Here is a 14,569-nt window from a genome sequence, read left to right as displayed (position 1 = left end):
CTTGATAAAAGTGAAAGAGAAGAGTGAAAAAGTAGGCTTAAAACTCAACATTCAGAAAACTAAGATCATGGCATCCAGTCCCATCACTTCATGGCGAATAATTGGGGAAACAATGGAAACAGTGAGAGATGTTATTTTTGGGGGGCTCCAAAATCATTGCAGATGGTGACTGCAGCCATGAAATTAAAAGATGCTTCCTCCTTGGAAGAAAAGCCCTGACCAACCTAGACAGCATATTAAAAATCAGAGACATTACTTTGCAGAAAAAGAGCTGTCTAGTCAAAGCTATGGTTTTTCCAGTAGTCGCGTATGGATGTGAGAGTTGGACTGTAAAGAAAACTGAGCTCCAAAGAATTGATGCTTTTGAATTGTGGTGTTGGAGAAGACTCTTGAGCATCCCTTGGACAGCAAGGAGATCCAATCAGTCCATCCTAAAGGAAATCAGTCTTGAATACTCATTGGAAGAACTGATGTTGAAGCTGAAACTCCAATCCTTTGGCCACCTGATGTGAAGAGCTGACTCATTTGAAAATACTCTGATGTTGGGAAAGATTGAAGACAGGAGGATAAGGGAACAACAGAGAATGAGATGGTTGGATGGCATTACCAACTCGATGGACATGAGTTTGAGCAAGCTCTGGGAATGCTTCCCTCGTGGCTCAGAGGATTAAGCGTCTGCCTGCAATGCAGGAGACCTGGGTATCCCTGGGTTGGGAAGATCCCCTGGAGAAGAAAATGGCAACCCACTCCAGTATTCTTGCCTGGAGAATCCCATGGACAGAGGAGACGGGCGGGCTACAGTCCATGGCGTCGCAAAGAGTCGGACATGACTGAGCGACTTCACTTTCTTCTTTTCTTAGGGAAGCCTGGCATGCTGCAGTCCATGGAGTCATTTAAAGAGTCAGACACGACTGAGTGATTGAACTGACTGACTTAACATACTGATGTTACTATTTTTATAATGCTAGTTGTATTTAAGTAGTTTAATGTTACTTCTTTTTATAGTGGGAACATTTTACCTCACATTTCCCTTTGTTAGATATTTTTTCAGTATTGCCAAATATTTGACATTTTATATCATTTTGGTTTTATTTTATATGTCTTTAATTTCTAAGGTTCTTGAACATTTTCACATATTTATTGGCAAACATCTATTATAACTTTAAGAATTATCTAAAGTTTATTATCTCTTAGATCTTTGTGTTTTTCTCAGTGGTTTTATGGATTCTCTATGCATTATAATAAACACTTTGCTGGTATTTGATTCAGTATTTTATCTTGTTTATAGTTTATATTTTGATTCTGTTATTTTCCATATTAGAAATTTCAACATTTATATTTAATAAAATAACTGCAAAATTTTTATTGAAAATTTGCTGTCAGTCTTACATTTGCCATTTTGTGTTATTATAAAAATGCTTTTCCAACAGTTTTCACCTTTAAAAAAAATAATTTATTTACTGTGGCTGGTGGTGTGGGGATCATCTCGGGCACTAAGCACACATATTAATGAATCTCAGACTCTATGCTGAGCTCAAATGTCAGCTTAAAAAAAGAGAGACTGTTATAAAATGATAAATTCAATAAAAAGACTGCTTATTTTGCAAAGGGGGCCTCCTTGGTTCCTGATACAGCAAAGAATGTGCCTGCAATGTGAGGGACCCGGGTTCAAACTCTGGGTTGGGAACATCCCCTGGAGAAGGGAATGGCTACCCTCTCCAGTATTCTTGTCTGGAGAATTCCATGGACAGAGCTGCTGTCCATTGGGTTGCAAAGAGCTGGACACAACTGAGTGATTAACTTTCACTTCCACTTCATTTTGCAAAGGAGAGAAATAGATAAACTGAGTGTAATTGCAGGTGTTTTTTTTTTTTTTTTTTTTTTAATAAATGACTATTTGCTCCTTTCCTTCTCCTTCAGAGCTCAGGCTTTTCTTGGGACTCAACTCATAAAGCTTCAGAATCACCTTTGTCTATTCCTGTTTCCCAGAGTTAGATCACTTTCTTGGGTGTTCTAAAGTATGAGCATAGCATTCTCAGGAATTTTTTTCTCCATCTCCCCATCTACCTCAAGCTGTTCCCCAATTATCCACACTGCTTTGAATCACGTTTTCTCTCCAAGTAAAAGAAGATAGCAAATATCTAAAGCATTTTGAAAACGAAGTTCCAGCCATTGTTTTAGGGGCATTAATCCTCACACAGCCCTAATACACATAATAGTATTATTATCCCATTTGTAGTTGGGCAAAGCAGTGCAAGTATTTGAACTAAGGCACTCTAGCTCCAGAAATCATGCATTAAGTAATATGTTATTATCAAATGAAATATTTCCTGCCACATGAGTGGGCAAGAAATGTCACAGCTATCTGCAATTCCGGCCCTTCAAATGTGAATTTCTGAGCCACGCTGACAAGCAGTGCCACTCTCTACACAAGGAACTTAAGGATGTCACAGTCATCAGCGATTTCAGCCCTCCAGTGTGAGTGGGAAGGCTCAAAGGGAATTTAAGAAACAAAACTATCTCTGTAAATATGCAGGATACTGGCCCCAGATAGCGGAGATGTATATGAAAGGAATGACTTCAATAATCCCAGATTCTTGCATCTTCCCATACAAAGAATAACACTAAATTTTTGGTGTTTCAACTGCCTGTCCTCTTCGTTGCAAACTTGTATATAGCCTGACTCCCTCTCCCACCTCCTCGGAACAGTTTTCTCAGGACCACTGAGATTCTGTCTCCCAGGCTCAGATACCTTATCATTCCCACCAAATAAAATAGCTCTCTACCTACAGGTTGTGACTAATTTTTTAGTCAGCCCTAAATACCTTGCAAAGATTGGTTAACATATCAGTTGAATAATGAATAATTCTTTGGGGCTATGAAAAAACAAAACAAAATAAATTTCCTCCACATCTCTGAAATCTAACAGTCCCGTGTTGTTAAGAATTAAAGTCTAGGCTCATGGTTCTAATTCCTGTTGGGTCACATGGCCAGTTTTCAGAGAGGTCTGCCAAGACTGGAGCATGGGACTAGAAACTGGGGGCAGAAAGGCAGCCAGGGAGATTTACTCTGCCTTCCTCACTTATTCTCTCTGCCTTTTCTCTCCTAGTGGAGCATACAGTGACTGTGTATCCTGCAAAGACCCAGCCCCTGCAGCACCACAACCTCCTGGTCTGCTCTGTGAATGGTTTCTATCTGGGCCATGTTGAAGTCAGGTGGTTCTGGAAAGGCCAGGAAGAGGAGGCTGGGGTGATCTCCACAGGCCTGATCCAGAATAGAGACTGGACTTTCCAGACCATGGTGATGCTTGAAACAGTTCCTCAGAGTGGAGAGGTCTATACCTGCCAACTGGAGCACCCCAGCTGGAGAAGCCCTATCGTGGTGGAATGGAGTGAGAAGCCTTCTGGTCTTGTAAGTTCCTCACCCACCATGGATGGGGCTTGTTTACCCCTGAGTGTCAGGTGTCTCCTCTCCCTACATCATGTGTTCATTTGCTCATGTTCTCCTGTCCTTCAGCTGAGGTTACTGGGGGAGCCGTGTGATACCCTGTGATAGAAATCCTCTAATAGTTTATCCTGCGATAGTTTCTCCAAATCCCTGTACCCCTAGGGGAGGCAATTCTGCCTGACAAGGAGAAAAGAGGTGTCCCCAATCTGAAGCTCCATGAAATCTCAAGTCATGATCACTGCATGGCCCTGGGCACCAGTCCCCTGCCTTAGATTGGGCTTGTACTTCTGATACTGCTACTGTGAGTTCATTGTTGTTTGAAGGGCACATCCTCTCTAATGTAGTAACATTTCCTGACTTGAGAGGAGTCCAACCTTACTCTGTCATCTAAGAGAAGATACTTAACTTCATTCAATCCCTGACTTCTCATCCATCATGGCATTGAAGTCATGGGGCCTTATGTCTGGGCTGTGATATTGAAGTGAGTCAGTACCTGAACCTTGTAGCTACTCAGTGTGATTTTTAAATTTTGTCTCTAGCAGTGGCCAGTTATTTTAGTTCTTCCAGCTGCCCTCCCTCATTCCTGAAGCTCTCAGTCTCAGAGTCTCAACTAGCGAAGTTGGATTTCAGATAAAAATCACTAAAACTAGCTTCTTTTCTGAGGGGCACAGTCTGACTCTGCTCAGAGTAAGATGATGAGTGGAACTGGGGGCTTTGCTCTGGGTCTGCTCTTCCTTGTGGTGGGGCTGTTCACCCACTTCAGGAATCAGAAAGATAAGGAGCCTGTTTGCAGCTGAGGCCCCACCCACAGGCTTTTTTTTTTGAAAAGAAGGAAGATGGCTTTGCTCAGTTCCCTGTCTCAATGACACTGTATAAAGCCTTTATTTCCCCTGTTGATTCCTAGATTTCCTGGAAATCCAGAAATCAATAGTCCTTGATTACATATAGTTGAAACATAAGAAGTTATGACCTGTAGAGATAAGGGAAAGGTTAATATGCTTGGTGATTAGGGGTGGAGATCCTGGGACAAACGCAGGAAGAGACCCAGGGTGATGAAACTATACTGGATTTGTGTGGCAGAAGCCTCATGGGTCACAAGTTCTCAGGGTCGCTCTCCTTTCTGCCCTGGCATCATGTGGTGTGGGTTGCGGTGTTGAGAAATTTCATATGGGGTTCTGGGTCTGAGGACATTGAATCTGGTAACAGAATTGCCTCTATATCTTGTAAATATGTATATTTTCCCTTCTGTTTCCCAGGACACTCTGGACTTCAGCCAACAGGTAATGCCCTTTAATCCTCTTTTAGAGATAGATTTGGTCTCTGGCTCAGTGGTAAAGAATCTACCTGCCAATGCAGGAGACACAAGAGACATAGGTTTGATCCCTGACTTGGGAAGATCCCTTGGAATAGGAAATAGCAACACACTCCAGTATTCTTGTCTGGAAAATTTCATGGACAGAGGAGCCTGGGGACTACACTCCCTAGGGTTGGAAAGAGTCAGACACGACTGAGCAAGTGCATGGGCACAAGCGCGCACGTACACACACACACACACACACACACACTCACACACACACTTGGTCTCCTAGAACTGATTGTAGAGATGACAAGACAGGAGACAGACATAATGAGAAAGATTTTGAATTCTAAACTTCTTCTTGACACTTAGTAAAAGGCCAGCTCTCTCAAGTAGCTTAAGCTCAGGGATTTTTAGGAATTTTTTCTCACTTTTTACCATACTGCTTTAACATGAGACCCTTTGGAGGAGGGGAAAAGAAGCTGCTTGTAGAATTAATAAAACAACGCTCTCCTTTGTCTCCTGCAGGACTCCTAAACTGAAGTGAATATAATGACACTCATAAGAAGAAAAACCATCTGTTTCAGCTGTTCTCCAGCATGGAAGTGTTATCTGAACTTTTTTTTTTTTTTTGGTATTTCTTTTTTATTTATTTATTTTTAAACTTTACAAAATTGTATTAGTTTTGCCAAATATCAAAATGAATCCGCCACAGGTATACATGTGTTCCCCATCCTGAACCCTCCTCCCTCCTCGCTCCCCATACCATCCCTCTGGGTCGTCCCAGTGCACTAGCCCCAAGCACCCAGTATCATGCATTGAACCTGGATTGGCAACTCCACAAAGAGATTCTGCAGGTTTGCTCCTGCAGAAAATACCTTTCTTGGTAGCTTCCTCAGCCCCTGACCCTTGGCCTGGAAATTCCCAGTACTGAAGGCAGTCAGTCCTGGGTGTTCATTGGAAGGACTGATGCTAAAGCTGAAACTCCAATACTTTGGGCACCTCATGCGAAGAGTTGACTCATTGGAAAAGACCCTGATGCTGGGAGGGATTGGCGGCAGGAGGAGAAGGGGACGACAGAGAATGAGATGGCTGGATGGCATCACCAACTCAATGGACATGAGTTTGAGTGAACTCTGGGAGTTGGTGATGGACAGGGAGGGCTGGCGTGCTGTGATTCATTGGGTCGCTAAGGGTCAGACAGGACTGAGCAACTGAACTGAAATGAACTGAAGGCAGTACTTTATCTTCGTTCTTTCCTGGTCCCTTTTGTATTCAACCTTAAGAGCTTCCCTTGCATCTGAATACCTTTTACCAACATTTCTTTACAAAGTTTTTCTCAAATAAACATGGAATGAGAAGCAACTGCTTTCAAGGAAAAAAAGTAGAAAAAAGTGGGGGTGGGAATTTCCCTCTCTATCTGTCTTTAGCTCTTTTTGGCAGAGCTAATAATAAAATTAACCCAAGCCAGATTAACAGGAGAAAAAGAAACTAATTTTAACTCATGTGCATGGAAGTCTCATAGAGACAGGATCTAAGAGGTGGCCAGAGCAGGTGGCCTTTATGCTTTTTAGACAAAGAAACACATTTGTGAGTAATTGAAAGGACAAAGAAACTTAGGTTTGGAGCACTGCAATAGTGAAGAATCTAAACAGAATTTGGGCTTGAGGTGGTAAATTACAGAAGCAACAAAGTTTGTTTATACAGACTTCTTGGTTGAATTCCTGTCTCTGGTGCTAAATGTGTCTTCCAGAAGCAGGGTGTCCATCTGAACTGATTGTTGTCATTTCAGAGGGCTCCAAAGAGCTCTGGTGCCATAGTCCTTTATGCCTCAGTGCAGAGAAGAATTCAGTGAGAGAGCGAAGTGGTAGATAAGAAGTGATTCACTAGAATAGGACACCTGTGAGGTTTACAGGCGGGTGAGCCAGACATGCCCAGACCGACCCAAGAACTTCCCTGAGCTACAATTTCATAATCAAAGGAAAAGTGGGGAGGGGGAGAAGACCTTCTTTGTCTTTCTTGAGTAGACATGTTGTTTTCATCATTAGCTCCTCCTCCAGGTTGAGTGGGGGAGTTTTCTTGTCCCTAAGTAGTCAAGCTGGTTTACAATTGAATGTTTTATATGTGTGCAGAGAGCATGTCCTAGGGATCATTAACTTCCTGAGCTCACTGGGCAGGATGTGGGTCTTATGAGACTACAGTTTTATTGTCTGGGGGCATGTCTTAGGCTTCTGTTGCATGGTTTTGCTGCTAAGCAAGCCTGCTTGGTTTTGTGGTTAAGTGAACCTGCTTTCTCAAGTCATCATTAACTTACAGGGGTCTCCCATATTTTTTACTTACAATCCCCTACTGGGATTAACTATTTAATCATCTATTTTGTCCCCATCACATCTTTTGCATGAAAGATTATTTCCTGCTTTTAGGGAGACAGAAAGGAGGGTCAGAGTGTCTCTCTTGTGTTAGCCACTTCATAAGTAACATTAATTCAAAATAATCAACATACCATTGTGCCATATTTGGGGACAGACTTCCCTGAGCCCCAGTAAGAGAATTTCATCAAGATTCAATCACAGTTTTAATTTTTATTCCTGAATTTCAGTCACGTGTTGGTCTGGTAGATTTCTTTGCTTCATTTCTTTGTTTTATCTTGAGTTTTCTGTATTCTGTAATTAGGAATATTTAGTTGAGATAATAGCCAAGTTTTTGGAAGTGAAGTAATACACTTTTAAATAATCCATAGCTTATCAAAGAATAAATTTGATGAGAAATTAGAAAACTATTGGAATGTTAAAATAGACTTTCAAAATTTGTGATATACAACCAAAGCAATCTCCAGAGGGAAATCTCCAGAGGGAAATTTATAGATTTAAAATATAAATGTATATTTATATTTATATGAAAATAAAAACATATAAAATTCAGAGATCTAATCTTTTAACTGAAGAATCTAGGAAAAGTAAATTTAACTGAAAAAGTAGAAGAAATGAAATAATAAAGAGAAAATTAATGCAATTGAAACTAAATGCATGATAAAGAAAATGAACAGAACTAGAAGGTCTCCTTTCTTTCTTTCATTTTTAAAATAAATCACCTATAAGGCGGCTAAAAACAGGGAAAAATGTAAATTACAAATTATTAATATCCAGAATGCAAAAATATTCCTAAAGAGCCTTCAGACATTAAAAAGATACTCAGTTCAGTTCACTTCAGTTGCTCAGTTGTGTCCGACTCTCTGCAACCCCATGAACCGCAGCACGCCAGGCCTCCCTGTCCATCACCAACTCCCAGAGTCCACCTGAACCCATGTCCATTGAGTTGGTGATGCCATCCAACCATCTCATCCTCTGTCGTCCCCTTCTCCTGCCCTCAATCTTTCCCAGCAACAGGGTCTTTTCAAATGAGTCAGCTCTTCACATCAGGTGGCTAAAGGATTGGAGTTTCAGCTTCAACATCAGTCCTACCAATGAACACTCAGGACTGACCTCTTTTAGGATGGACTGGTTGGATCTCCTTGCAGTCCAAGGAACTCTCAACAGTCTTCTCCAATACCACAGTTCAAAAGCATAAATTCTTTGGTGCTCAGCTTTCTTTATAGTCTAATGGTCACATCCATACATGACCACTGGAAAAACCATAGCCTTGACTAGATGAAACTTTGTTGACAAAGTAATGTCTCTGCTTTTTAATATGCTGTCTAGGTTGGTCATAACTTTCCTTCCAAAGAGTAAGTGTCTTTTATTTTATTTTATTTTTTTAATCCCTGTTTCAATTTTATTTTTTTTTATTTTTAAACTTGACAATATTGTATTGGTTTTGCCAAATATCGAAATGAATCCGCCACAGGTATACATGTGTTTCCCATTCTGAACCCTCCCCCCTCCTCCCTCCCCATACCATCCCTCTGGGTCATCCCAGTGTGCCAGCCCCAAGCATCCAGTATCGTGCATCGAACCTGGACTGGCGTCTCGTTTCATACATGATATTATACATGTTTCAATGTCATTCTCCCAAATCTTCCCACCCTCTCCCTCTCCCACAGAGTCCATAAGACTGTTCTATACTTCAGTGTCTCTTTTGCTGTCTCGTATACAGGGTTATTGTTACCATCTTTTTAATTCCATATATATGCGTTAGTATACTGTATTGGTGTTTTTCTTTCTGGCTTACTTCACTCTGTATAATAGGCTTCAGTTTCATCCACCTCATTAGAACTGATTCAAATGTATTTTTTTTAATGGCTGAGTAATACTCCATTGTGTATATGTACCATAGCTTTCTTATCCATTCATCTGCTGATGGACATCTAGGTTGCTTCTATGTCTTGGCTATTATAAACAGTGCTGCGATGAACATTGGGGTACACGTGTCTCTTTCCCTTCTGGTTTCCTCAGTGTGTATGCCCAGCAGTGGGATTGCTGGATCATAAGGCAGTTCTATTTCTAGTTTTTTAAGGAATCTCCACACTGTTCTCCATAGTGGCTGTACTAGTTTGCATTCCCACCAACAAACAGTGTAAGAGGGTTCCCTTTTCTCCACACCCTCTCCAGCATTTATTGCTTGTAGACTTTTGTATCGCAGCCATTCTGACTGGCGTGAAATGGTACCTCATAGTGGTTTTGATTTGCATTTCTCTGATAATGAGTGATGTTGAGCATCTTTTCATGTGTTTGTTAGCCAACTGTATGTCTTCTTTGGAGAAATGTCTATTTAGTTCTTTGGCCCATTTTTTGATTGGGTCATTTATTTTTCTGGAATTGAGCTGTAGGAGTTGCTTGTATATTTTTGAGATTAGTTGTTTGTCAGTTGCTTCTTTTGCTATTATTTTCTCCCATTCTGAAGGCTGTCTTTTCACCTTGATAATAGTTTCCTTTGATGTGCAGAAGCTTTTAAGGTTAATTAGGTCCCATTTGTTTATTTTTGCTTTTATTTCCAATATTCTGGGAGGTGGGTCATAGAGGATCCTGCTGTGATGTATGTCGGAGAGTGTTTTGCCTATGTTCTCCTTTAGGAGTTTTATAGTTTGTGGTCTTATGTTTAGATCTTTAATCCATTTTGAATTTATTTTTGTGTATGGTGTTAGAAAGTGTTCTAGTTTCATTCTTTTACAAGTGGTTGACCAGTTTTCCCAGCACCACTTGTTAAAGAGATTGTCTTAAATCCATTGTATATTCTTGCCTCCTTTGTCAAAGATAAGGTGTCCATATGTGCGTGGATTTATCTCTGGGCTTTCTATTTTGTTCCATTGATCTATATTTCTGTCTTTGTGCCAGTACCATACTGTCTTGATGACTGTGGCTTTGTAGTAGAGCCTGAAGTCAGGCAGGTTGATTCTTCCAGTTCCATTCTTCTTTCTCAAGATAGCTTTGGCTATTCGAGGTTTTTTGTATTTCCATACAAATTGTGAAATTATTTGTTCTAGCTCCGTGAAGAATACCGTTGGTAGCTTGATAGGGATTGCATTGAATCTATAAATTGCTTTGGGTAGTATACTCATTTTGACTATATTGATTCTTCCAATCCATGAACATGGTATATTTCTCCATCTGTTAGTGTCCTCTTTGATTTCTTTCACCAGTGTTTTATAGTTTTCTATATATAGGTCTTTATTTTCTTTAGGTAGATATATTCTTAAGTATTTTATTCTTTCCATTGCAGTGGTGAATGGAATTGTTTCCTTAATTTCTCTTTCTGTTTTCTCATTATTAGTGTATAGGAATGCAAGGGATTTCTGTGTGTTGATTTTATATCCTGCAACTTTACTATAATCATTGATTAGTTCTAGTGTGTCTTTTAATTTCATGGCTGCAATCACCATCTGCAGTGATTTTGGAGCCAAAAAAAAAAAAAAAGTCTGACACTGTTTCCACTGTTTCCCCATCTATTTGTCATGAAGTGAAGCCAACTCTTCCATTCTCTTTCACTTTTATCAAGAAGCTCTTTAGTTCTTCTTCACTTTTTGCCATAAGGGTGGTGTCATCTGCATATCTGAGGTTATTGATATTTCTCCTGGCAATCTTGATTCCAGCTTGTGCTTCTTCCAGCCCAGCGTTTCTCAAGATGTACTCTGCATATGAGTTAAATAAGCATGGCGACAATATACAGCCTTGATGTACTCCTTTTCCTATTTGGAACTAGTCTGTTGTTCCATGTATGGGATAATATAAAGAATTTTGTGCCAGTGGATTTGATATTTTAGGTGAAATTCACTGAAAAACATTACAGTTTATGATCTATTTCTGTGTAACAAATCATCCCAAACTTAGTGACTTAAAACTAGAGCTGTTTGAGGATTGTTCTCTGTTCAGGGAGCTGACTGGGCTTAGTGGGTGGTTTTCATGGAAGGTCTTTCACGTTGCTACAATCAGACTGGGGCTGGGGTCCTCTGGAGGCTCTTCTGGGGCACTGGACACACTCTCCCTCTGCATGAAGTCCCATGTGGCCCCATCAGCAGTGAAGACAGATGTCTTACCTGATAATGGCTCAGGACTCCCCAGAGAGGAAAGTCAAACTTAGCCTCAAAATTTGTGTGGAGTCTTTTCCATCACATTCTAATGATCTAAGAGAGTACAGGTCCGTCCAGATTTATGGGGAAGGGATATATAATCTATGTCTTCATGAGATAAATGCCAAAGAATTTGTAGTTTTCTTTAATCTACCACATGAAAGTGTGTTAGTCACTTAGTTGTGTCCGACTCTTTGTGACCCCATAGACTGTAACCTACCAGGCTCCTTGGTCCATGGGATTCTCCAGGCAAGAATACTGGAGTAGGTTGCCATTTCCTTCTCCAAAGGATCTCCCCAATCCTGGGATCAAACCCAGGTCTCCCACTTTGCAGGCAGATTCTTTATCTTCTGAGCCACCAGGAAAGCCCATACAATTTACCCTATATAATTTACCAAAACTGACTCAAAATAGACAATCTGTGTAGCCGTACATCTGATAAAGAAATTTAAATTATCCAGCAATTGGAATCCAAGGCCTGGTTTGCTTCAATGTTAAATTTTAGTAAATGTGTTCAATCCATCTGAAATTGGTTTTTATTGACATTTGAGTATGTGTCACACTAACTTTTCTTAAATAGACATTCAAATGACCTAGTGGCATTGATTGAAAAGACCCTCTTTCCCCCATTGCTCTGCAGTCTCACTATAGACCACAGCATTGTGTTTGTGAGGAGCTCTGTTTCTAGAATTTCTTTTTTTTTTTGTTCTGCTGTGCAGTTTGTCTATACTTGAGCCAATACCACCCTAGATTAATATATAACAACATTAACTCATATAGCTTTCATTATCTCGTATTTATTTCTTTCAGGTTTTTTTTTTCCCTAATTTTTCTAAATTTTATTGGCTAATCTAAGACTATAGTTGGAGAAGGCAATGGCACCCTACTCCAGTACTGTTGCCTGGAAAATCCCATGGATGGAGGAGCCTGGTAGGCTGCAGTCCATGGGGTCGCTAAGAGTCGGACGCGACTGAGCGACTTCACTTTGACTTTTCACTTTCATGCATTGGAGAAGGAAGTGGCAACCCACTCCAGTTGTTCTTGCCTGGAGAATCCCAGGGACAGCAGAGCCTGGTGGGCTGCCGTCTATGGGGTCGCACAGAGTTGGACACGACTGAAATGACTTAGCAGCAGCAGCAGCAGCAGCAAGACTATAGTATTTACATGTGAACTTTTAATATCAGGCTGGCAGTCCTCCCACACCATCACTACAACCACCAAAATCCCAAAACACTGAAGAAATAAAACTAGCAAGGAATCAAGCAAACAAAATCCCTTGCCATGATGTTAATGAGATTTTTCATTTCAGTTCAGTCACTCAGTCATGTCCGACTCTTTGTGACCCCATGGCCTGCAGCATACCAGGCTTCCCTGTCCATCACCAACACCCAGAGCTTGCTCAAACTCATGTCCATCGAGTTGGTGATGCCATCCAACCATCTCATCCTGTCATTCCCTTTTCCTTCTGCCTTCAATCTTTCCCAGCATCAGGGTCTTTTCAAATGAGTCAGTTCTTTGCATCAGGTGGCCAAAGGATTAGAGCTTCAGCTTCAGCATCAGTCCTTCCAATGAATATTCAGGACTGATTTCCTTTAGGATGGGCTGGTTGGATCTCCTTGCAGTCCAAGGGACTCTCAAGTCTTCTACAATACCACAATTCAATAGCATCAATTCTTCAGTGCTCAGTTTTCTTTATAGTCCAGCTCTCACATCCATACATGACTACTGGAAAAACCATAGCTTTGACTAGACAGACCTTTGTTGGCAAAGTACTGTCTCTGCTTTTTAATATGCTGTCTAGGTTGGTCATAGCTTTTCTTCCAAGGAGCAAGCGTCTTGTAATTTCATGGTTGCAATCCCCATCTGCAGTGATTTTTGAGCCCCCCAAAATAAAGTTTCTCACTGTTTCCATTGTTTCCCCATCTATTTTTTACTGAATATAGATTTAGAGACAATTGATTATCTTTAAAATATTTACTCTTACTGTCTCCAAATTTTATATTCTAATCATTTATGTAGATCCATTAATTTCTCCTAATGATGACTTGTAGTTTTAACTATAGAAATCTTACTCATTTTTATCAGATTATTTCTTGCTAATTGTCATCTTTTGGATGCTATCATGAATGGTATTATTTTCTTGATTCCAAGGTATGCTCCCCACCCCCAAAAAATCCTGCTACAAATAACAAGAAAGTTCTTCAAGGCTGAAGAATTCAAAACCAACCAAAAAAATCTAGTTGGCAATGAAGGCATTAAACAAAAATTAAATATACAACATCATTTATAATCAGATAAGCTGAGGCCCACCAAAATGTTTTCAAGAGTTTGTTTGAGGGAACATGAACTCAAATCCAGCAGTGCCAAATTAAAAGTGGTTAGGAGCACTCCACGAACACAAGTTGGGGAAAAGACTTTTATAGAACTGAGGCAGAAGGAAAGAAAGAAAATTATTTGACTAGCTATAACTTAAGTGGCTGCCTGAGTTGAAAAAGCATTAAGTGGGTGTTTGTGATTGGTTGTTCTTAAATTAGTTTTCTGGGAAATGAGTGCGTTAACAGGTATTAGAACTGACTTGGGTTTAGGCTTGCTTATGTCGGTTACCAAGGCATTTGAGCCACCTCAGTCTAATGGCCTCCTTGTGTAATCACTTTAACAGTTTCCCCCCTTTTGGGCATTCTCTCACGTTTTGATATTTGTTACTAGCACACTCTCAGTCATCATTAGGGTAACTCATTTCACTGTGAAATTAAGAGGTTGCAAAATCACATTTGAAGAAGTTTTTTCTGCTGTTCATCCTATTGTTCATGTTCCCGTTTCTCAAAGCACGATGAGATCTCCGATGTATTACCGCTTTAGAGTTCCTGTGAAGACCTGTAAGACCCTTGAGAGAACACAGCTCATCAGGGGGACAACTGATAACTATCAGAAGGAAAATACCCAGAGACTGAAATATGCATCTAGTTAGGGCCCTCAAGAACCAAACCATTTGGTACCAAATAAAATACTTTATGGGAAGAGGGATTAATCTCTTTTAGCCAAGTGGCTTAATTTTTTGTATTTGAGTTTCTACTAAACCAGAAGTATTTACTATAGTAGACTCCTATGGGCAACAAATAATTTAAGTTCTATTATTTAAAATCACCTATTGGCTCAAAATAATCTTTATGCCAAAGAGGCATATTTTGTGATGGCATATTCTGCTATCCTTTCAAGGTCATGCTGCATTGATTTGGCTTGCTTTTGTTTTGCTTCTCTGAAAACTTTGAAGAAAAATAGTGGAATTTATAATATATGGAATATTACTATCACTAAGCATGATA

General features: G+C 40.2%; 1 protein-coding gene across 1 annotated transcript; it reads left to right on the top strand.

The window, feature by feature from the left end:
• Positions 1-260: 260 nt before the first annotated feature.
• Positions 261-14,214, top strand: LOC112578753 (H-2 class II histocompatibility antigen, E-S beta chain; the record flags this gene model as incomplete). Its single annotated transcript, XM_045162067.1, has 6 exons — positions 261-270; positions 3,110-3,391; positions 4,111-4,219; positions 4,702-4,727; positions 13,781-13,889; positions 13,953-14,214. Coding segments are annotated over 6 exons (798 nt in total), but the record flags the coding sequence as incomplete, so codon positions are not given.
• Positions 14,215-14,569: the final 355 nt, after the last annotated feature.

This window comes from Bubalus bubalis, chromosome 2, assembly GCF_019923935.1.
Source record: "Bubalus bubalis isolate 160015118507 breed Murrah chromosome 2, NDDB_SH_1, whole genome shotgun sequence".
Taxonomy (NCBI): domain Eukaryota; kingdom Metazoa; phylum Chordata; class Mammalia; order Artiodactyla; family Bovidae; genus Bubalus; species Bubalus bubalis.
Note: the sequence above shows the minus strand (reverse complement) of the source record. Positions and strands in the feature narration are given on the sequence as shown.